At 29.6% G+C, this 24300-nt stretch overlaps 2 protein-coding genes across 2 annotated transcripts in view; one reads left to right on the top strand and one right to left on the bottom strand.

The window, feature by feature from the left end:
- The window catches only part of LOC130897102 (uncharacterized), a 45125-nt gene extending 29621 nt beyond the window's left edge, over window positions 1-15504 (bottom strand). The window contains exons 1-4 of the mRNA XM_057805738.1: window positions 15373-15504; window positions 15006-15291; window positions 13089-14273; window positions 10152-10217 (exon numbers count right to left, since the gene is read on the bottom strand). Coding sequence (XP_057661721.1) covers window positions 10152-10217; window positions 13089-14273; window positions 15006-15179 — 1425 coding nt within the window. The 5' untranslated portion in view covers window positions 15180-15291; window positions 15373-15504. The remainder of the gene's footprint in view (window positions 1-10151; window positions 10218-13088; window positions 14274-15005; window positions 15292-15372) is intronic.
- Window positions 15505-15960: 456 nt separating this feature from the next.
- Window positions 15961-21062, top strand: LOC130898107 (zinc finger protein 578-like). Its single transcript, XM_057807161.1, has 2 exons — window positions 15961-16433; window positions 16536-21062. The coding sequence occupies exons 1-2, from the start codon at window positions 16311-16313 to the stop codon at window positions 17739-17741; spliced, it is 1329 nt and encodes a 442-aa protein (XP_057663144.1). The 5' UTR covers window positions 15961-16310; the 3' UTR covers window positions 17742-21062.
- The last annotated feature ends 3238 nt before the right edge of the window (window positions 21063-24300 follow it).

Here is a 24300-nt window from a genome sequence, read left to right as displayed (position 1 = left end):
ATCAAATGGGAAAAGCTATCTGCGAAGATTTGATTTGCTGCATCGCGAGCGACGGCAGAAGCTAGATGAGTTAGGTTAACCCTGAAAATGAGTCCTGGACATTTAACTATGGATTTGAGACCTGCGTTTTTTTTTTTAATATCCATCCATTATAACCCGGGGAAATTTGATGGTACGTGTTTTCCTTTTGAGACCTGACAGGCTGGAATTTGCACCATGATAACGCACCGACCTATTCCTTATTGATTGCGCAAAAAAGACCTTCAAACCACTCAATTCAAGATAATGTTGAGGAAATAAAAGAAACTGTTTTCATGGCTTTAAACGGGTTAATTTTTGACAATTGCCAAGGATGCTTTGAATCGTGGGCGCAACATTGGAATAGTTTAAGACTATTGTGAATTCCGACAATGAAATTTTTTGTTTTTTATTTATAAGTTCTCTAAACTTATGATTGAACTCGTAATTATGAAGCAAATGTTCGAAGCAATAAAATAGAACAAAAAAAAGTGTAAAAGCTACCGAACGAAAAGGCGAAGAAAACAGTATAGATTGAAGGAATATTTGGAAGTAATTAATGAGGAATTCAAATCTTCCAATACCGATATCAAAAGGTAAAAGGAGTATATTTGATTTTTTTGTGGTTAAGTAACATAATAAGGTTTATAAATAAATTGGAAACTAGGAAGGTTAGTCGCGACTATTATTTTAATTACATGAAATTGGCTAAACTATGCGAACTAATTTTTATTTTTGTAGTGTCATGGATTTCAAGTTAATTTTTTTTATATTCAAGTAACTATTAATGTATTAAGAAAAGGAAGTAAAAGCAGTTATGTTAATACAACTAACTTTTTACGAGGTTGTATTAGAAAGTATTAAGACTCGTTTCGTACATAACAGTTTGAAATTGTAGTAATTGAAAGATATTATTAGGAATTAGAAAAATTGAAAATGTGTCAGTCAACGTAGACATGATTTTCGTGAAATTATAATAGAAAATTGAAACAAAAACGAATTTTTTCCAAAAAATATATTATTTGCAGATGAATCAACGTTTTCTACGTATCGCCACTCAGTTTCTCTTATTATTGACCAACAGTAATCCAATTTCCATCCCAAAATTTCTTATAACTTCTTCAAAAATCTAACTCTTTAACGTTCTCCCTGTTCGTCACTCATACTTTCTAAGTTGTCAGGAGAAAATTTTTCTCTCCATAACATTGGTAAACCAAATGGAAGGTATACGTTATCTTCTGCTGACAACTTTTTATCTTGCTTCGCAATAAGAAATCCAAAATAATATGCAGTTTTTAAGGAATCTAAGTCAAAATGTGTAAACTAATAATCTTCTCAATTAAATAAATGTTTTTTGTGGACTTGACCTACCTCCCCATTCTTGTTTTTATTCTTATTAATATTTATAATAAGTAGAGTACTCAAAGAGTCGAGTGGAGCAGTTGGGTTTATTAGATATTATTTACTGAAATTTGCATTGATAGATTGTAGGTAGTAAGTTGGTTAAACTGTTGAATAACTATGTTCTGTAAAACTTTTCTAATGCCGAGATTATTATTAAAAGGAACTTAAATATCAGCTTGTTGGATTTACCAACTTTTAAGTTATCACACAATCAAGATTTTATGTGATACCGTACCATGTTATACTTACTGTTTTCCTTGATAATAAATCTCAGTAATTGATTTTTGATAATACAAAAATGTATTTTGTATTACTTGGAGTTAAATTTCTCTTTTTCAATTGAATTTTTTGACAGTAGAAAAGTATTGTAACTTTCTTAATACGTTCTGGTATGTTATAGAAACTAGTTACTTCAATACATCCTCGTAAATATTATTATGTAAATAAATCGAACATGCAAATTTTGTTGCTTAGCGAATGTATATAGAAAGAGAAAGGGATCTATGAAGATCTAAAACTAGAACTACACTACACTATTTGAAATCGATATTATAATACTCACTTGTATATAGATTTAACCTTGACTGTTGAAACATTCACATTTTCGAACTATGAAAATAATGTGAAATATTCACGAAAAAAAAGCACGTGTTCGTATACCAACGCAATATTTTTCAGATTTTTTCTGACGCATTTCAATTTGCAGAACTATGTATATGATAAAATATAAAACTATTTGGAATATTCAATAATAAGTCACAAATATTTATAAGATTAATATTATAATCACATACCGAGTGAGTGTTAAGTATGGAACGCTTCAATTATTTCGGAAGGACTCCTGCAATCTTACAATATTTTGACTAGTCCACAGTTAGATAAATCAGGCAAAGTCTGAATTTGGAGCTAAAACCTTAAATTAAATTGGGCGGTTTTGATTTTATAGATACTGGGAGATTTTGGGATAGTGAATAAGTTTAGCAACTCTTAACAAAATAACGGGCATGGATTTTCGAAAAAATATTAAAACGGGAAAACGAAAACAAAATTTTAAAAAAAAAATATAGGTATTTGTTCATGATCTCAAAATTTTCACCTTAAAATGGGTTTATACATTCAAAAATATTGTTAATGCGAATAACTCGAAAACTCCGAGGCATTCGCAAAAAATATACATCACAATATTCTCTACAGATCGGTTTCTAAACATTTTTTTAACCTAAAATTATCATCCTAAAATGGGTTCATGTACACAATCATTTTGATTTGCGGATAACTCGAAAACTATGAGGATTTCGACAAAAGAACGAAGATAGTGTTCATGATTACGTTTTTTAAAAGTTAGTTCATATAAAACCAAGTTCATGTGTGTTATATGTAAGCTTAGCTATACGTCTTTGAACTGTAGAAACTTCTTGAATTGCCTACCAAGTATGCGATACGCATTACCAGATATTAGAAGTTTACGGCATCGAATCAAGAGTGATAGTGAAGTCCAAAAATGGCTGGGAGTTTAAAGATGGGCGTACGAATTACCATAACGAAGAACGCTCAGGCCGGTCCTTTGTAATAATTGTTGGTTTGATGCATGCAGTTGTGAAAACGATAACCACTTCTTCATTGGTATTTCAAACAACATCTTGGCGGGAAGTGCTTCGATGACAACGAAAAGTGAAAACGACCGTGAACCCCTGGCAAAGAGGAATTGTATTTGAAGTTCTAAAATTTTTTAAACAAAGTATTGCTGTAATTTTTGTAAGACAAATTCTAATGGCAATCACAAAATCTAAGCTTTTCAAATGAGGACCTCCGCTATTGAACTAAGAGAGTTCAGTCGTTGAAACATTCAATATCACATCACTTCACAAATCTTACAAAACTATTTACTCTGGCACGGGTCAAGAATAAATGGTATATCATAATTCAAAGGAAACGACTAGACAAAAACACTGGTTTATGGCGGGCAGTTATCACTAATAGAGTCATAGGCGGGGTTAATGAAAAGACCTATGATATTAACATATACTTTTTTTATTCTTTTATCATACATATCTAACCGGTTGTATGAAGAGGATTATTACTATAAATATATTTTATATGCCGCGCCGTTCAATTTTAACTCGCTGTTATTTTAATACAGTAATTAATTTGAAACGAATAGTTGTGTAAAAACAATGACAATAAACATTAACAAACAGGTAACAAATCACTGAATAATAAGGTCAAGTTCTTATTCAAATTTGTTAGCGTATCTCAATACTTTACAACACAACTTCAATTCTCAATTAATTAGTTTGTATATGTGGAGTTGGTTAATGGAGGACTAATAAAATAGAATGTTTCTCTTTAATACTATGTTTATGGAAATTTACCTTTTAATCCTTGATTTGACATTGGTTGATATTATCTTGTCCACCTTTTTTCGGTGTCATCTTTCCGCTCATACTACTCTGTTTTAGGCCATCCTTTATTTGTTGATACTCTTCATCTCCTTTTAGTTACTACTTCCACTCATTTATTTATTCAATTATTCACTTCTTCATCTATTTTTTCATGGGTAGATGGTTCATTTCTCATGTATCCAGGGTGTCTAGTAAATATTGAAAATCAAATTCCCGTACTCCTCCCGGTTGGTTTTCACAATTTCCCGGTTGAAATTTCATGAATGTACTAGTTCATGTTGATGAATATTTATTTTACAAAAAAATAAGTATAATAGAACAACGAAGTTATTTTTTTAATTTAACTAATTCTTGTTCCACTGCTGCAAGCTGTTTTGAGAGTCCTCTTTGTAATTTTTGTTTCCAGTTTTTCGCTCTGTTTTTTTTTTTGTTTCAGTTTTCAACAAATCTTGTGATTTGTGTGCGCCATATCTTGAGTAGGCAATCGTCATACAGAGTATCATAGATTTGGAAATATCTACAGTTTTTAGTCCACCAATTTTTTGTAGAGAACCATACACTAATTTTGGCCTATAAGAGATTTTTCTTTTAAATTTTACAATAAAATCTTCTTATTGGCAGACATTTCTCTCTTTGCTGTCGCATTGGCGTGAGAAACTATTAGAAGAAGTTGCAACACTTTTTTTAAACTACCGTTTTCGATCATCCGAAAATCATCTACTCTATCACATCTGGAATAGTTTTTCATCTTATTTAGAGTGATCTAATTTGTCAAAATGTCTCTAAAAGCCCTGTATGCTTCTTCCAAGTAATGGCGTTGCATCTGTTTGTAGTCAACAAAATGTCAAATGCTTCAGACATCAATTGTTATGTATCGTTGCCAGTCTAGGATTAGATAAACTTATTGGTTTCGTTAATTTGAATGCCAAGGGACAGTTTTCTAAAAGTTTGGAAACCGTATACATCAAACAGTTTTTAGAATCCTTGCGAAAGATAAACACTTTTTTGAAAATGTCTATTTTATAAATATGAGAGCTTTGAAGAATTTTGCCTGCAATGAACTGCCTCATTAAGTTATTCAGAACCGAAATCAGGTCTTCGTAACGACAATGAGTTAGTGTCCAATCACAATTTTTAAGGAACGGCTCTAGTTCTTCGGATAAGGACTAAAAGAATGGTAGTTCAGTAAATGATAATTTATTATCCAGATACTTTTCCACGATTTTAAAACTTTCACATGGTGGTTTCCTCCTCGTGTTTTGCGGAGAAGATATGAATTTTTTCAAGTGCGGGTATAGCAACTAATTTTTTTATAAACAGGCATGTTTTCCAGCCATCGTGCTGAACAGAATTTCGAAGAGAGCTGAGAGCAACCAAAAATGGATAAGAACATTCCTCACCTGGAAGCACTGTTTTTGAACAAATAGAAACATGCCCTCAAGTTAGGCAATCATAGATACGTGGGCCTGTAAAAAAGCAGTTACAAGGAAAGTTTAACATGTTGTTTCGATTGGATGATGCGATTTTCCAGATCATTCGGAAGGTTTTTGACCTTTACCAACACCAACCTGCTATGTCTGATTGGTTCACTCAAAATTACTGAATATTCCCATTGTTTTCCGGTTTGTGAGGCTACCACTAACTCTTTTAAGTTTTTCAATGGAAATTTTCATAATAATTGCATATGTTTAAGTTATTTTAATTGTCTTTGTCAGTCATCTTCTGTTATAATAACGTAGAGTAAAGTACCTCTGTGTTATAATTTTCTTTGGCGTGTTTTAATCAATATTAACGAAGCTTTTATGTAGATGAGTAGTATAGATTTATTCCTGTATTCAAAGTTTGGAACGGTGCCACCAACTCCAGTAACCATTTAAAAACATATAGTAATATATCTCAGTGCAAACTTTATAGTTAATGTTGTAACTTTAAGAAATCTATATAATGAGAAATTTTCATAGAAAGATAGCAAGTCATGGTACCAATAGAATAAGAGGGATACAAATAATAAATTAAAATGTTCAGAAATATAAAATTAACCTACTGAACACACTGTTTACACTTCAACTACACCAACATTCACAATTACACTGTCTGACTCGCGCTTAGATAACCAAATTATTGTCTTCAAAAGCTGAAAGTAAACTGGAACCTATTAACATGACCTACCTATTTTATGCTATAAAATGGGATGTAAGAGGTAGACCGTTTTACCCTATTTAGACCGGGATCCCTCGCCCTTTTTCGTAAGTGATTACTAACAAGCTAATTTTTCGTCAGTAGCTTCATTTTGACGAGACGCCCAACATTAGCTAGTACAAAAATTTCGTAAGTGGTAGCTAACAGGGGTAATGAGAACATAATTTGTTGATTTAGTGGTTATCAAAAATTCATTACTAACTGGTTTTTTTATTTATAATTCTTATAATAATAATCTAAATTAGCCGAAAAAATATTTGTCCTACAAAATGCTAGGTTTGATCAACGAGGTCCCATTTTTGCAACATGTACTATTTACGAGGTCATGAAAAATTATTACTAACCAGCTGATTTTTTTTTTGTTGGTTAGTTAATAATTATATAATTTAACGCCCACATTGTCCTACACATTACGTGGAACGTTTTTCTAGTCCGACACTCTTAGGTTGTAGTACAAATACTAGATGTAAAAATAATTAGTATCAAGTTGAAACTTCGTGAGTAGCTTCGTTTCAATGAGACGCCCAAGAATTTCCTTTACGAAAATGCTCGATTGTGGTAGCTAACAGGGGTAATGAGGACATAATTTGTTGATTTAGTGGTTATCAAAAATTTATTACTAACTGGTTTTTTAATTTATAATTCTTATAATAATAATCTAAAGTAGCCGAAAAAATATTTGTCCTACAAAATGCTAGGTTTGATCAACGAGGTCCCATTTTTGCAACATGTACTATTTACGAGGTCATGAAAAATTATTACTAACCAGCTGATTTTTTTTTTGTTGGTTAGTTAATAATTATATAATTTAACGCCCACATTGTCCTACAAATTGCATGGTATATTTTGCTGATCCTCCAATGGAATTTGAAATTCATAACAATAAAAATCTATTCATTCTGTACATTTTTCTATTGGAGTTTAGTTATATTAGTACGCATGCGCGCGATGCTGCGTACTGTGTTTAGTTACTCCATGCTGAAGCCGACTATAACCGTGCTGTTCTTTTCTGTTGACCACGTGTTGGACGCTCTGAAATAACTTACATTTTTTTTTTAATTGCTCAGCAAAAATGGAGTGTTTTTTATGCAGTGTATTGTGTGATAACCCTCGCTTTAGAGAGAAACGCGAAGAGATCAAGAAATTTTGCTTTCTTGTCGAACTTTTTTGTCTGCTCGAAAGCATCATAAACATAAATATAGTAATGTCGTATTACAAATTAAAAGAACGGTATTCATCAGCAATGTATGGTGTAATGCACACATGCGATGCCCCACAGATAAAGTACCTGAAAATTATGGATGGACAATAATTGATGGTAAATACGAGTATTATTGGTTTGATGGTCCTCAAAGCCCATCCTTTGAAGAATTATCTTCTCAATTGCAAGGTACCTTATTAATATTATTGAAATTTGGTTTTTAATTTTTCGGCGACATTAATTAATTTTTTCATATTATTACAGATTTAGATACCACTGAAGATCAGAATGAAGAAGATACTGATGAAGATGAGGAGAGTGATGCCAGTAGTGAGGATGAATGTTTTTCTGATGAGTCAGATGAAAATTAATTACTTTTTTATATAAAAATATCTACTTTTTCATGTATGTTACATAATAAAGTTGATTTATTTCAATAAATATATTTTCACTTTACCTCATGTTGCACATAGGAAAAAGGAAAATTACGATTATTGTAGGACTACGGATGCATACCAGTTTTTTTGTAGGACATTGTTTTATTCGGATAAAAAACACACTAATGTATCACGTGATACTTTTGTCCTACAGTTACTAATAAAAAAAATGGTCCTGTGGTATGGACAACTTAGGAGTCTAGGACTAGAAAAACGTTCCACGTAATGTGTAGGACAATGTGGGCGTTAAATTATATAATTATTAACTAACCAACAAAAAAAAAATCAGCTGGTTAGTAATAATTTTTCATGACCTCGTAAATAGTACATGTTGCAAAAATGGGACCTCGTTGATCAAACCTAGCATTTTGTAGGACAAATATTTTTTCGGCTAATTTAGATTATTATTATAAGAATTATAAATAAAAAAACCAGTTAGTAATGAATTTTTGATAACCACTAAATCAACAAATTATGTTCTCATTACCCCTGTTAGCTACCACTTACGAAATTTTTGTACTAGCTAATGTTGGGCGTCTCGTCAAAATGAAGCTACTGACGAAAAATTAGCTTGTTAGTAATCACTTACGAAAAAGGGCGAGGGATCCCGGTCTATTTAAACAGTTCTTACATTTAATAATCTCAATGCTTTCAAATGCGTCCAACGATTTAACATTGGATACATTTTTAACAATTTCACATTAATTATATTTACTTCATAACATGATTGGTAGCGTCCTCGGAGATACCCGATTTTTCGCTCTGTCCATATCTACCTGTGCTTTTAAAACTGGATATTAAAGGATCTCTTAGTCTGTCTAAATATTTCCTGTCAGAATCATTACAGCTAATTTCATAGATATCACACTTTTCCAGATCTGGTATTTTATCCTTGGCACTACCTATTAAAACTAGACTAAGATATCAGTAGATTTCCTAGCTCATTTAAACATGTATAAACCGAAAAATCGGGTAATCATAATCATGAAATAAATAATGTAAAATTGTTAAAATGTATCCAATAATAAATTGTTGGATGCATTTGAAAACATTGAGATTATTAAATGTAATAGCAGTTTAAATGGGGGCAAAGGTTTTTTTCCTTACAGCTCAGTCTATAGATTATTGGTTGAGGAGTGAATGTGAAATTTCCCGACAGAGGGTTTTCCCGCTGGAATAACTTTTTCGCGGAAGGAAGTTTCATTGGTGGGAAACTTTAGTGTTGGTGTGGTGGTAGTGAGAACAGTGTGTACTTTATGAATATCACTAACCATTCCAGAAATTCCATTTAGTTAATAAAATACCCATTCTTTTCAATTTCTCGATTGTTTACTGACAAGAAGAAATTAAAGAAATCAAGTTACCAAATGCACATGTATTTAAGTAACATTTCACAGATATGCCATTGAATTAAAAATTTTAATCAATTTGTTATGGCATGTAGTTACAAAAACACTACGAATGGTTTTTCAACATAATTATTTTTCCATCAACTAAACTTAGATGCAATTTCTATTGAAAGGTCCTGAAAAATCGAGAAATATACTATTTCGGTGTTTTATTCCGAGTATTAAAAACTTGTTATGTTATAGGTGTTGATAGGTGCAAAGAAATAGGGAAAAAATAAATCGCGGTGCTTCAAAAAACGTCTACAAGATCGTGACAGGCGACGAATCATGGATCTATCCATATGAACCCGAAGTTAAACAACAATCAAGACGAGCCAAATACAACAAAAGTAGTTCACGCACGAAGCACTTCAAATGAAATTGTCGCCTGGACAAGTCCGTTCCATTAAAGCAACGTAGAACGGTCGATTAAGAACGATACATCAGCATTTGTTAGCCAGAAATTTTCGAAAAAATCGCACAGAAACAAATTTGGTAGTTCGCTATAATAGCGTGATATCACAGTTAGATTTTCGATTTTCTATAGATGTCTGATAACATTTGGGAAAACTTAACACCAAGTAAAGACGATACATGTATGAAAAGCAAAACATGGGACCAAATATTATAATCGAGTTTTAATTTGGTCACCAAAAATTGGAAGAACAAACAAAATAAGAAGATGTAAATTGTTTAAGGGTACAACTATTTATAGAACTGCTTGCAGCTATTCCACTATCAAATTAAATAGGATATCGTATAAGCATAAACGCAACATTTTGTTGTAGATAGATAGATAGTTTTTTTAATATAATTTTTAAGCAATTATTCAAAATAAATATATCAACCTTATTTCAATGCTCAATCCTTATTAAGTTATGCGGAATTTTTATTATACAAGCAATATAAACGAAGTATCGCAATAAAACTTTAGTTTTTTAGTTTTTCTTAAATTTTTATCACAAAATCAACGTAAATATTTATACATTCAGTGAACCTGTATTCAAAATCTATATTTGTTTTTAGACATATGATAATTTATACACATAAATATTTATTTTAACGGAAATAATGTTTTATCAGAAACAAAAAAAAATCCTACCTGTTTCTCCGAAGTTTCAGTGAAATTGTCAAAAAATTTGCAGCCTGCTGTCAAAACAGGTGTGCTCTGTAACAAATATCAAGAATGAATCAGAGAACTACTATTTTACAAATAGAAGTAACATTCACCATTCATTAGCATGTTAATTACTAACTAAAATATTGAACAATATTGAAATAATTAACTGAGGAGCATAACTATAGCCTCGTATGTTTTTTCGTAAAAAATGTTATATTTTGAGATAATTAAAACTAAAATTGAAGAATACAACCACGGTAAAACGTTTACATAATTTATTTCATAATTCAGTTTGATAATGACTCTTGTATTTCAGAGCTAAAAAAGGCGGAATTTTGCAGCTTTTCGTAAGTATATATATATATTAGCATTTTCGTTGTGGGCATGTGGCCAATGAAACACCGAAACACCAAAGTGTACTAATTGTAATATATTCCGAGCTTTCGAATACTTATGTATTCATCTTCTGGGACTGAAATTATGGTAAAGTACAATATAAAAATATAACAATAATGAATGTTGTTTCTAAAAATAGACGTTTTTTGTAATTTTTCTCAGTTTTAGAAATTTTGACAGATCCATAAATCATATTATGTTCTGAGTGACTGGTGAGTGACTTCTTCAACTGACCAATGTACTTGTCACAATTTAAACAAGGAATTTCGTATACTGTTAAGCAATTTATTGGTTGGACTTTTATCTTTTATTCTAGTAGAAATATATTGAATATTAAGGATTTGACTGTACGCTATCTTAATATTGTGTTGTTTAAACATTTCAGAAAGTTTAGAAGAAACTTATATATGGTAAGGTGTATAAATAGGTGAGATAGAAAAGTCGGAAAAGTAACGATTTTTCAGTATTCTACTCTTCTATAGTGAATTGTATATGAGGATCAAAACTATTGAAGTAAAATAGTAAATTATCAATTTCATTATATGGAAGGGATAACATTATTATGTCGTTTACATACTTTTTAATGAAGAATACTTTGAAAGGTAAAACAGATATTGCAAAGTCCAAAATATAATCCATTACATAATCTGATAATATCAGGGATATTCAATCCACTGGTGTACCAAATATCTTGAAATGAAAAATTGTGAAAAAATATACAATGGACCATCGAGATATACATATTTTTGCACAACAACCTCAAAGTTTCTCTAAAATGAATTTTGTAAATCGTTTTTAAGAGTTTTACAATCGATGTATTTAAGTTCTAGTTTCACTAACCTCAAATTAGATGGGGCTATATTTATGCTCCTCAGTTAATACTATTCCAATACTGATTTAACAAAATAAATCTGTGAAAATTCGTACAATGCTTGAAAAAATATTTTTGTTTAGTGCAGTGTTCATTATCAAAGAAAAGTTATATTTTTGAGAATTTACGGCATCTAACCAAGACACTTATAAATCTATTAATTTGAAGGAGAGCTGAAACCGTGAAAATCAGAATAGACAATGAACAGTACAAAAATTTTTTTTGAAAAATAGGTGTTAACTATAGATTAGTTTGAGTTGGGTTCCTAATGTAAGTGCCTATTATATTTAGATGTTGTTACTAAAAAATGATTATGAGATCTAAACAAAGAAATAACTCGATGATAATTATCGATGCTAGGTTTAATATAAATATTAAGTTTGTTTGAAAATTATGACCTTTTACCACTAAGAACCAAATTAACATGAATATTTTTTCGATACATATCGCTATATATGAACTTTTCAAAATATATAGTACAAATATTTCGTTTGAAAATATATCCTTCTAACTCTATACCATGTCTACCGATTTTCCAAATTTTGCAAACAATCAAGAAAATAATATTTCAGAAATTTCAAATATTATAGAATAATCTTAATACTTCCTGAAATTTTCATACATTTTCCTAAGCTAATTTTTCAACATTTCCATTTCTCGACCCCTTTTAGTGTTAATTTCAAAAGCAAAATTTTATTTATATAATTTGTATTAATTTTTTAATACTTGCTGGTAAGCATTGTAACAAATTACTATGAATAAAAAAATTGAATTATCACATATTGCAGTTCAATAATTATCTGATTGAAATAATATTTAATAAACAATTAAATCTGAATACCAGTAATAATATGCATATCATTAAAATCTTAGCAGTAAAAACTTTGTTAATTACTACTTATCAACAATTGTGAGAAAGTTATGATTAATTATAACAATGTAGTACATTGAATATAATTACAGATTCTTACAGTTAAATTAACCTTTTATAACATACATTACAAGTGATAATGTCTGTGAAATCAATAAAAGGAATTTGAATTTGTATAACTGGAACATATAAGATAGCATCATAGACTCAATTTGAATGTAACAGCTCTTCAAGATTATTTCCAAATTAATACAAAAATTCAGCTCTCTTCTCAATCCTACAAAGATAGGTGGAAGAACAGTTCTGATGCAATTAGAGTAAACTGCCTGTCAAGTTAGCATTAGCATTAGTTACAATTAGCAGCATACTATTCTCACATGAGATGTACAATATTTTCCACCATACCATTCATCTCAAAGTAGAAATATTAAGTGATTGAAATGCCATTACATGGCCTTAAACAAAGTTCTGATATGCTTATAAGATTATATGATTATTTTTGTTAATTCCTGGCTAACCACCAACATATTTGTATATAATTCTGAAGCTCTTCTTATAATCTTATATCTTTTTAATCAAATTGTTATTTTTTGTGTTTTAGCAATAAATGATGTATTGAAATTGAATTTCAAGACAAAAATATGAACACTTCCCTCCCCTACTTTTCTTGTTAAAATATTAACACCTTTTGTAATATATGGTAAAGAACAAACTTTACATAGAATTCATAAGTTGAAGTAGGAAAACTAAATGAATCTATTATTTGAATAAGTATACTCACCATATAGTAAAGGCTGTTCCTTGCACTCTGTTTACTCCTGGATGACCCCTCTCTCTTTAGAAGAACAGAATCCAGCGAATCTTTTCTGTAGTGAAAAGGTTCTGCATAAACAGGTTCATGAGGATTCCCAACAAAAAAACAAGAATTTGGTTCCCTTATCTTCTCATAATTTGTAACGGCAAATCTCAGAGGTTTCAAGCAATTAAAATTAAGTGCTGATGTATTAGAATTTTCTTCATAGCTGGGTAATTTTGGAAGAGTTCTATTTGATTTAGTATGGACAATCATACTATCATCACTATCTTCCCCAGACGTTAAAGATTTATCTATTAGTTGCTTTCGCCCTTTTAATTTATTATTCCTAACAGCATCTTCAAGCCTAATGAGCATATATTTTGGATCTGCCTTCTTAAATGCTCTTGATGGAGGCTTTTTTTCTATTTGTTTAGTATGTAAAAATGATATATTTTTAGGTAATTCAATTGATTCTTGTATATTTAATGCCTGGAATGTTCTAGGTGGTTTTTTGGGGGCAGGTCCTTTAGGCAGAGGTCTACTTAATGCTACTTTCAAAGAATCAGTCAATGAAACTCTTTTTTTAATATCTAATAGCTTTTCCTCGATTTTCATTGTACTAACACTGTAAATTGAATCTTTTTTGGCAGAAACAGGAAGACTAGTTATATCTGTACAATTTGAATTATTTCTACGTAATGCTTTAGGAATAGGTTCAGTATACAACAATGATATATCCATTGATTTTTCAGGACTATTTTTTGTACTGTCGTGGCAATCATTACAGAGATTCTTTGTAATATCATTACTAAATTTGCTTCTGACAGATTGAAATTCAATAGAACTTTGAGATTTTAAAAGCACAGGCTTTTTAATGTTATTAGACTTATCAGATTCAATATTTAGTAAAGGCTTAATCTCGCTAATTTTTGTCAAAACATTGCTGTTATTATCACAGTTATTCTTAACGGCACTAAATTGTTTAACTTTACTTTCATATAAGGTACTTTGATTACTATTTCTTTGGAAAGCACTGGTACGCTCTGCGCTTTTATCTACACGAAAGGCAGGTGTTCTTTTAATGTTTCTCTTGGCAGGATCACTCAATTGCCTTTGCAGAAGGTTATTTTCAATTTGCTTTCTCTCAACAACTTCTCCACTGTTATTAAACTACAAGATAAAAGATTCAGGTAATTTCTCATCCAATTTACATTTTGTAATAAAAATATGTCAACTGCACCATAATATCTTAATGTTAATACTTTATGCGAAACCTGGATACGACTATTATAAAATTAACATACTGAAAAGATTTATAACAATCTTTATATCAGTCTTAGAGCTTTATATTAATTATGAATTAATTACATCGATCAATTATAAAAACTTGTTAGGAAATTCCGAACAATGGAAACATGGTTCCATGGTACAGAATTCTATATTTTTTTGCAATGATAACATGTAAAAAGAAATTTCAAATTCAAAGTTTAAAATCAATTGATTAAATCCTTCAAGATTTATCATTTGTTGATAAAGTTGGTTTTTTCATTTTTGGTCAAACATATTAAAAGGTACAACAAATGGTATAATCAATTCTGTGATATAAATAGTACATTCACCACAAAATCATGTCTTACTGATAATAAATAATGTTTATATGCAATTTTGGAAGTTATACTATCAATAACATATTGAATATTTCAATACAACTCTTTGATAAATTGAAATTAGAGTGTGGAGAATATTTAGGTTTTGATTTTGAGTTGTGCACATAATAATTGTTTACAGTACCTATTACTTTTTGCAGAGTTGCAAATCGCAACTAAGCAAATGTGGCATTAACCAAAACTATCAAATTGTCAGAGCCAGGAGTCTGGAATCAATTTTAGGATAAGAAATTACCTGTAATCTAGTTCCTTCATCGGCCAATAATCTTTCATTATTTTTATTTGGATTCCTGTCACCACTATCACAGTTTTTTCCATTTTTTCTTTCAGGGGATTTATTATTTTCACTATTTTCAAACTTTTTCCGAATTGATTTCACTCTGTTATTATTGTTTGGAGGTCTATACATTATTTTATAATAAACAAGTCTTATATGATTACATCTCAACTAGTCTACACAGGAAGTATCTAATTTGTTAGTAACTTGCAACAAGTGGCACAATCAGGTAAAAATTGTTAATCTGAAAAGAAAATTTAGTTACTTACATGTCCAAAAGAAGATCCACAAGTATACTAAATTATGCTAAATTAAAACAACTTACCATTTAAAACGAGATGCTTTAATTAATGTATACCAAGAATTGAGTTTAATTACTAACACTTCTCACTTAGACATACGGTGCAACCTTTCCTTATCTTGGTTCTTTCACTCAACGACTAAACCCATAGGCAACGGTTTTTTTTTTGTTGTTTTGGAGGTGTCTGATGCTCCTCCATGCCAGACAGTTTTAGTGATCCAATCCGAATGAATGAACGATAAGAAAAACGTGAATACATATAAATATTAAATGATTGAGTAGCATTTCATATTTGTTTTTGCTTTGAAATTGATAAAAAACCATTAAAACTCACACCTATTCTATAGAGGAATAATTATCTTTGAAAGGTCAATTTTGTACCTATGCAATATTTGCTGTAATATAGGAAATACATGTTAGTCTAATGATTTTTTTTGTACTATTGCTACCTTATGAGATGAAAATTCATTTAAATATTATGAAATGATAAAGTTAGGCAATTTTATAAAATTTGTTCTACCATTTACTAAATATGTTTTATAAAACCGGCTGAAACGTTTGGTATACATTTCTTATTATTAGTAGAATTTTTTCTGACAAAGACCAGCTTATGAGTTTATTTATTGTGATAAGTGAGATACAACACATACAAAAGCAAATTTTCTGTTTAGATTGGCGACGCCCGAAAATTTAATAAAAATTATAATTTAAATATAACTCTCCAACGTGCTATAAATATAGTTATTGAATTGTTTTAACATTGAAATAGGTGCTACAAATTATTTTCGTTATAGTAGGCAACCATATATACATAATTTATATTATAACAAAGTTGAAGTAGGCTAGTAGCAAACACCGGAAAGAAGTAGAAAATTATAGTTAAATTTTTGACATCAGTAATTATATTATTTTGTTACAAATAAATTTGGAAGAAAAAGTCTAAATTAGCTGTGTTTTAAAATATGTCTGTAGTATGTTTAACATGTTTTCAAAAAGGCGAAATCCTGACAATGAGTCCATATTTTCAACATATATTTGATGGTTTGAGTTTGGCAAATATGATAAATTCTATTTCAACATTAAAGGTAATGTTTTATTTCCGTTATTTTAAATTTCACAATAAACTACTCTATACTTCTAGTTATTTTCAAGATATAGTCCTCTTGAACATTTTTAACAATTTTTAGATAGAGGAAAATAAAGTACCATCTCCAAATGTCTGTCAAGAATGTACAAATACAATATTAAGTTTTTACAATTTGGTAAAAAGATATAAAGCAGGGCAAACGTTATTCACCGATGTTGACAAGAAGGAAGAAGTATTCTTTTTAGAAGAAAAAGATTATGACAATTATGTAGACTGTGAAGCAGTGTCTTATAAAGAAAACAGTGATCACGAAGACAATCAAAATTCAAGTCATTCCCCCGAATGGCCAGAAAATGACCAAGAAAATGGTATATCAACATTTCCAAATTATATAGGAAGTTCTCTAAAATTTCAAGAAGAAACAAAACCCAGAGTTATTGATGAAATGGGAAATGAAGTTATTTCTTCTGTAAAATATACGTGTCATGAGTGTGGGGATTCATTTCTTTTTAGAGTTGGTTTTTGCTCACATATGGTTCAAAAACACAACATTTATATTGAAAATCACATGTACGAAAAGTATAGTACCCAAATAACTATCAAGATACCTCCACTTATTGGAGATCCTGTAAATTTCGCAAGAAAAAGTTATACCAAAAAGCACATCAAAACACTAGATGATTTTCAATGTCAGGTTTGTAGAGAATCTTTGGAAACAGCTGAAGACTTGAAACAACATTATAATACACACAAGAATCATATATGTGAACATTGTGGAGCAGCTTTTGTAAAGAATTCTTATCTACGAGATCATCTTTTAGTTCATACATCAGAAAAACGGTATCCTTGTGATATTTGTGGGAAAAAATTTAAATATAGAAATGGATTATCTGTGCATAGGAATATTCATATAAACTTCAGAGGATTTATGTGTGATACTTGTGGTCAGGGGTTTAATGCCAAAAGTACATTAAAAACTCACATAAAATTAAAACATACCAATGAAAGAAATTACCCGTGTCCAGAGTGTGATCTAACATTTAAAGTTAAATCTTGGTTAGATAAACATTACACACGTAAGCATACATTTAATAGAACCAAGGATTTCATTTGTAACGTATGTGGTGTAGCCTATTTAAATAAAACTACATTAACAAGACATATATCAGAAAAACACACTGGTACACCTGTAAGACATTATTGTACTGTTTGTGACAAAAGTTACAGTATGAAAACCAAATTAAATATGCACATGCAAAAAAAACATAATATTATTTTAAATACTACATCACAATTACTTCTGTAATATTTCTTTTTAATATGTGTGTAATGTATATGAATCAGGTATTGCTTTAAAAATAGAGTCTATATTAAAAAAAAGAAAATACAAAATTATTTGTAGGAATGGATAACATTCTAGATCTAAAAACTGAAGAGATAGAGAGTGTGATAAATGGAAAAAGTTGTATCTTTTAGAGCACGTTATCAAAACAATGTGAATTTTCTTCCGTTCCGTCTATCCTCATTATTAAGAAAACAATCAAAAATAAAGGAGAGGATTTTCTTCTCAATTTTTTGTGACAGCTTACCATGACATGAATTTTTTCGGGAGCATCCACCAACTTCTATTTTTGAAATTGAAGTTATGAACAGAGAATGTAAATACTAATAAATCAACATAATGTCCTCAGATTTCCTAAAAAAGGAAGGTGCAACCAACAGACAAACTTTATATTCTCTGCTCATATGTTACCTAATAGTTGATGGCTGCCCTAAAAAAAAAAACTGTTACAGAAGACTATAAAGAAAATACTCCTTTTCCTTTTTGACAGTTTTTGGAGTAAAGATGATAGGCAGCACAGAGGAAAATTGGCATTTGTTTGTTTTTCTAGGATAATCTGAGCAAAAAGATTTAAGAAGCTTTAAAATGTGCACATTTTTTCCATTCAACTTCCTATATTTGCATACTTTTGGTTTTATTCTCGTCATCTGATTATTTATTTCAGCCTTGTGAAATTTCAATTTTCAATAAATTTTGATCTAAAATGATCTTAGGTCAACTGACTTGAATTGGTATCAAATGAAGATTGCACTTTAATACAATAAAAATTTTTATATTTTTATTAAAAAGAATAGCAACACAAGATTCATATATTCAAAATACCTGGTCAGAACAAGTTTGTATTTATATTAAATGTTTTATATACTTCTTTTGTAACTTAATAAAATTATTGTTTATTTGAATACATTACATCAAAAGGAAATTAAGGAAATTTTATTTTACAAAAGTGAACGAGAATGTTAACAGCTTATTTAAATACCAACACATACAATTATTTTTATCAACTCCAAAATATTTTATTAGTATTCATTACTGATATGGAAGGTGAATCAGTAAAATAAAAACATTGATTCATTATCAGTACAGTGATAAAAAACTCATTCTCATTAATAAATGAAAAATGTAAACTTCAGTTTTAATGAGTCTGTTTACTGTTTACTAACAATTGTTATTTTGTTATACTGGGTATTCTAACTTACATAGATACACACCATGGTATCATCAAGTTGATCAATATTATAATATATAATCTTAGACAGCAAGTAATAAATAATAAATATTGTTGTAAAGTTTCAGGAACTAGTGGTGAATAAACTTTTAGTATTTGATAGGACAATAGTGGATAAACAAAGAATTAAAAATTTTGATCTGTGGGATGTGGTTAATACATTAGTAAAATAACAAATCGAAAGCACCCATTATGTGAATCTATTTTTTGAATTTCAAACCCGTTTGTTGTTTATTTTTATTATTTTGCGGTCTCCCGTTTGTGTTCACTTTACAGTGTTGTCTATCTTTGTAGGTTAAATCTATGTTTATTTTTCTTTAAATACAAATATAAGTATATTCATATATTTTAGAATTTGATCCAATAAATCTATTGGTACTTGTCTTACTCAAATTATCAAAAATAGAGCAGAATCACAAAAAATGATAAAAATTGAATACTGTTATATAAAAGCTGATTGGAGTTTAAGATTCAAAATAATGATATATTAAATATTTGTACACATGTTATGTGTCATATTCTACATACTCAATTTAAATAGGCGATATTATCAGAAGTACCACATGCCATACCAACACTTTGAAAACCTTACAAACATATATTAGACTAACTATTATTCTCATATCTGCAGTAGCACAAATTATTTTTTGAATAAAAAGTCGCTACTGTTTTCAAGGGTTTAGGATTTTAGTGCCCTGCAGTATACTACTATTTTAATATGAAAAGTTGAAAATATCTAAAATAATTTGTGATAAATTTCACAACACAGACACAGATGGCCGGAATTCCAGTTTCCATTAGGGACCAAAACAAGAGTTCTTGAAAAAACATGGGTTGTATCTAAGGAATCTTCAATCTGCAGAGATAGTGACAATAATTTTGAACCATTTTACTTATTCCTCAATCTCATTTGCAAGTATGCAGTGTTAGGCAGGGTTGGATGATAAGGTATTTTTAATATACTTATATCATATATTCACCTTCCACTCGTTTCTAACTTTAATTACTATCAACGTTGTTGAATCGTTTCCCTTTCTTTTTACATAATGTCTATATAGTTTGCTTAACATATTTCTAATTTGCGTATCTTTTAGTTTTCAATTTTAGATTTGTGTTTTTTGACCTATTTCTTATCATTTTGTTTGGTATGTTGGTTCACTTTTCTCCACTACATATGTGGTTGTTACCTCTGCTTTCGCTTTAAGCTTTTAAACTGTTGTTCTACGCCATCTTAGTTGATCTTCCAAATATCCTACCCATATTTTCTTTCTCTTTTTAGTGATTTAATTGATACATCTTAGTATTTTGCTAAAGTTATTGGTTAGATGTATTTCTTTATTTGTAAGACATCGTAAGAAAGTTTAAAAATATTTCTTGTAACCATTAAATAGCTGCCTAAGTGGTAGTAAATAGTATTTTAGATAATAAGTAATTATAATATAATTACTTCTAAGAATTTTTCAATTTAATTTCAAGTTTTTTTTACTCTTAATACTTCCATTTTAAAGACCGTATTACAAGTTAAAAAAGTATAATTAATTAACTTTGTTGATTTAGAATTCTTTACTAACTGAAATACCGTCATTTCAACGTATTATAATGTTACGAAAATACCTCATTTTGGCACGAAATAAATTTAAAATTAGCGATGCTAATAGGATTGGTGATTCTATTGTATATTTTTTCTAAACCCTTAGCCTTCTAATGTGATACTTAGTTTTTGCTACAACGATTGAAAGTACTAAAATAAAAGTAAATAGTAATTTGCTCATTATAAAAGTCTATTACATGGACTATATATTTGTAAGTTTTTTCGAATAACTTTATAATAATTTGCTATAAATCTGTATACAAATTGGAACGGCACTTTGAATAGGTGTGGTTTTGATTTTATATTTTTAGAAAAGTAAAAATACAATATGTGCGGCCTTAAAAAACAAACCATTTGTTTTTAATTTGATACACACATCTGTGATTATCAAAAGATAATTTATTAGGAAAATGTATATGTGGAACTACAAAAAATTTCTAGATTTAATATATTATTATACGAACTATTCATTTTGAATTATTTTATTTAAACATACACTTGTGCTAGTTAGTAGCACTTTAAATCATAATGTTAGATAATGAAATTAATTTGAACAAATATCTATTCACAAAAAAATTAAAACTTCAATGTTATGAACAAGTAAGTATATTATTTAACGATCAGTTCACAAGACCAGCCGCTGGCGGGTAGTTTAAATTCGAGTAGAACACTATACTTTGTTCACGACTATCAGATAGATTAGAGGTGAAATTATAAGAGAGTTTCATGGTAGAAAAATATTGACTATAGTTATAACTAAAGTGTAATTATTTAAACTATAAAATTAATAGTGATTCTGATTTTGCTCCTTCTTCAATATTTTCTGAAATATTTGTTTTGCTTTGTCAGTAAAATAAAAAATTCAAAATACTGAGATTTGATTTGTTGTATAATTTAAATTTGCGAAAAATATGTAAAATGTATTGCCTATACATTGATATTGGAATACCGATAAGATTGCCATTTGTAAAATTTAGCATCCTGAACAAGACGCGTGAAAATTTCCAAACTTAGAGCCCAGAACCCGGACAGGTCAACAAGTTTTTTAAACATAGTCGGTGCAATAAAAAACAGTTGAAATTTTGACAGAATTTTATTTTTCTGTTTGTTCTAATGATATCAAAGGGTTCAGCCAAAGCGCCTGATCGGCTTCACGAAGGACATTGGCCTTTGGTAACGTCAAGTGGGGCACGACGCGCCTATCTGAAGGCCTATGTGCTTAAAGGCTCCTTGGCCGCCCACTATGTAATTAAGAACATTTACAGTTCGTTATGAATTGTTTTAATAATTAGATAGGAGTTTTTTATTCTTGGAATCAAAAATAAATTATTAATATACTCCGTTATGAGAACAAAACTTCATGAAAATATTGCACATAACAAAATCCAATAAAATTCCGAAACAAAAATCTCAAAAGTCCTTAGATTATTTTAGTATTAAGTCTTATAATTTATTCAACTCAATAATTATCTTCTTTAAATTTTCATCATCAGCCATTTCACGGAATTCTTTAGGAGCTTCGGTAAGTGGCAGAAAAATTAAAAATTTTTAAAATAATGGAGTCCACATCTACTGGCAGTGAATAACATCCTTGATGCATTACGTTGTTAACAACATGTGCAGAGCATCCCTCACCAACCATGTTTAGTTTAGATATTCTCTCAACTAGTGAAAAATATTGTTAGTTTCAAATTTCACTAGCCTAGACTACAAAAGAAAACCCTGCTCGGATGCCCTCTAAACTAAGACAAATCCGGGTAAACGTAGACATGGAGTAACTCTACTTTTTATGGGTTTGTGTAAACTATTGCAAAATAAAAAATTTACATCTAAATTTTAAATATTAACAATATTTGTGTGTATTTTCGAGTGCAAAGTGATAAGTCTGGATCAAAATCTAAAATTTATAACTTGCAGTAAGCTTAATCAATTTGAAAAAAATTAGTTCCAAATATTAGGTTTATTTTGAGCCATTTGAATATCCAAAAAACAACAGCTCTTTACATTTCTTCTTATTACACTAAATATTCAACAAATCTTGTGTTATATATTAGTATAATATTTTATTCCTAAAGCAGAATGTAAATATTCTCAAGTTTAAGCCTAGGTCTTAAGTGTGACGTCAAGTGGTATATAACCAAAACATTTATGTACTATTATAGTAGATAGTAGGTATTAGCTCATCGAAATGACCTTGGCAGAATAATACTTGATTTTATACAAAAATTGCACACGATTACCTTTGTTTCTATTTGTACTACCCGTAAATACTTTTAAATAATTTGCGCCTCCCTAAAACAGTGAAGAAAATACCATGCCTCGGAAAACGTATATTTTTGGTAGAAATATAAAACATAGTAAATAAATAATGACTGTAAAGTTAAATATTTTAGCGTCTTGAAGCGGACGATTTTCCGCGTGCAACTCATACTCGCCAAGCTGGGTAGATATTGCACATCCATATTGAATTAGCGCATTTACCATTCATTGTGCAAGAGTTTTGGCAAAAAATAAATTCCAACTATTGTAAAGTTCGATAATAAAAATGTATATGAAACTTTAGTTGTTTGTTTTTTATTGATAAATTCATGGAACACACCACGTATATATGTATATATATATATATATATATATATTTATACAAAAGCAAAAATTCAAAACTGTAAGTTATTATTTCTTCCCATTCAACGTCTGTTTTGAGACCATTAAATTCTTCTTTTACGTCCACTTCATAGGCTTAAGTCATCAATATTTTATATCAGCTATTTATTTGTTTTTCATTTGAAGTTTTTATTGTATTAAACGTTTTGTCGGCAAAGAAAGAGGAAACAGGAAATGAAACAAAACTATTTTTATAACAAATTTAATATCTACTTGATGTTGCTTTACATTGGGCTAACAAGTAATACCTTTTATAATTGGCAAGAACTTGAGAATGAAAATACTTTCAAGAATAATACCTTAAAATTATGTAACGTTCTAATATAGTTATATTTCTGATATGTTTGTAGAGAAAAATTATGCTATAAAACAGAGCGGTGCTAGTGTAACAAAACGTTTACATGTTTGAGCAATTTGTTTGATTTTATCAATTTAGGGTTTTTATTTTCACCTTCAGATTAATTAACTTAATTGATAAATAGGCTGAGATTTCCCTGAAAACATACAGTAGCTGTTGCCTTTATATTAGTATACTGTCCAGTGGTAATACTATTATGAATCGACGCTATACTGTTGATTTGATGTGAACTATGCTGATCAACACATTCAATTGTTACTTTCTTCATTTATTAGATGTGTCGAAATGATCAAAACTTACACTTTTTTCATTATTGAAAATGTCTTTATTCAAAGTTTTTTGTTACCTAGTAACAAACTTAGCTAAGAATACATAGTATGCCGATGTTCTGGTGATTCTTGGCGTCCGTTGCTGTATTTGAGGCTCTTGGCTAACCAAAAAATAATCCACGAGTTCTGTGTGTTACTTTAATTTTGACTGGGCTACCCCTGAAAAGCTGAAAAACTTGATTTTATGGATCGAACGTGTAAATTTTTCGAGAATGTTAACGTTGGTTTTGTTTGATTAGGGTAGTGCAAATCCGTTGATTAGCCGTGAATCTTATTAAGCGATCTATGGAAAAGCCTCTCACTATCTTGGAAACCAGATAATAATTATAAAAGTGCTTACGATTTTTTGCAGCTTT

Source organism: Diorhabda carinulata, chromosome 1 (assembly GCF_026250575.1).
Source record: "Diorhabda carinulata isolate Delta chromosome 1, icDioCari1.1, whole genome shotgun sequence".
Lineage (NCBI taxonomy): Eukaryota > Metazoa > Arthropoda > Insecta > Coleoptera > Chrysomelidae > Diorhabda > Diorhabda carinulata.
The sequence above is the reverse complement of the archived record's forward strand: the minus strand, read 5'-3'. Positions and strand labels throughout refer to the sequence as shown.

Excerpts from the sequence above, each read along its gene's own strand:
- LOC130898107 (XM_057807161.1), top strand. The coding sequence starts at position 16,311 with ATGTCTGTAGTATGTTTAACATGTTTTCAAAAAGGCGAAATCCTGACA. Across the intron at positions 16,434-16,535 it reads ATTCTATTTCAACATTAAAG|ATAGAGGAAAATAAAGTACC; the intron begins GTAATGTTTTAT and ends AACAATTTTTAG.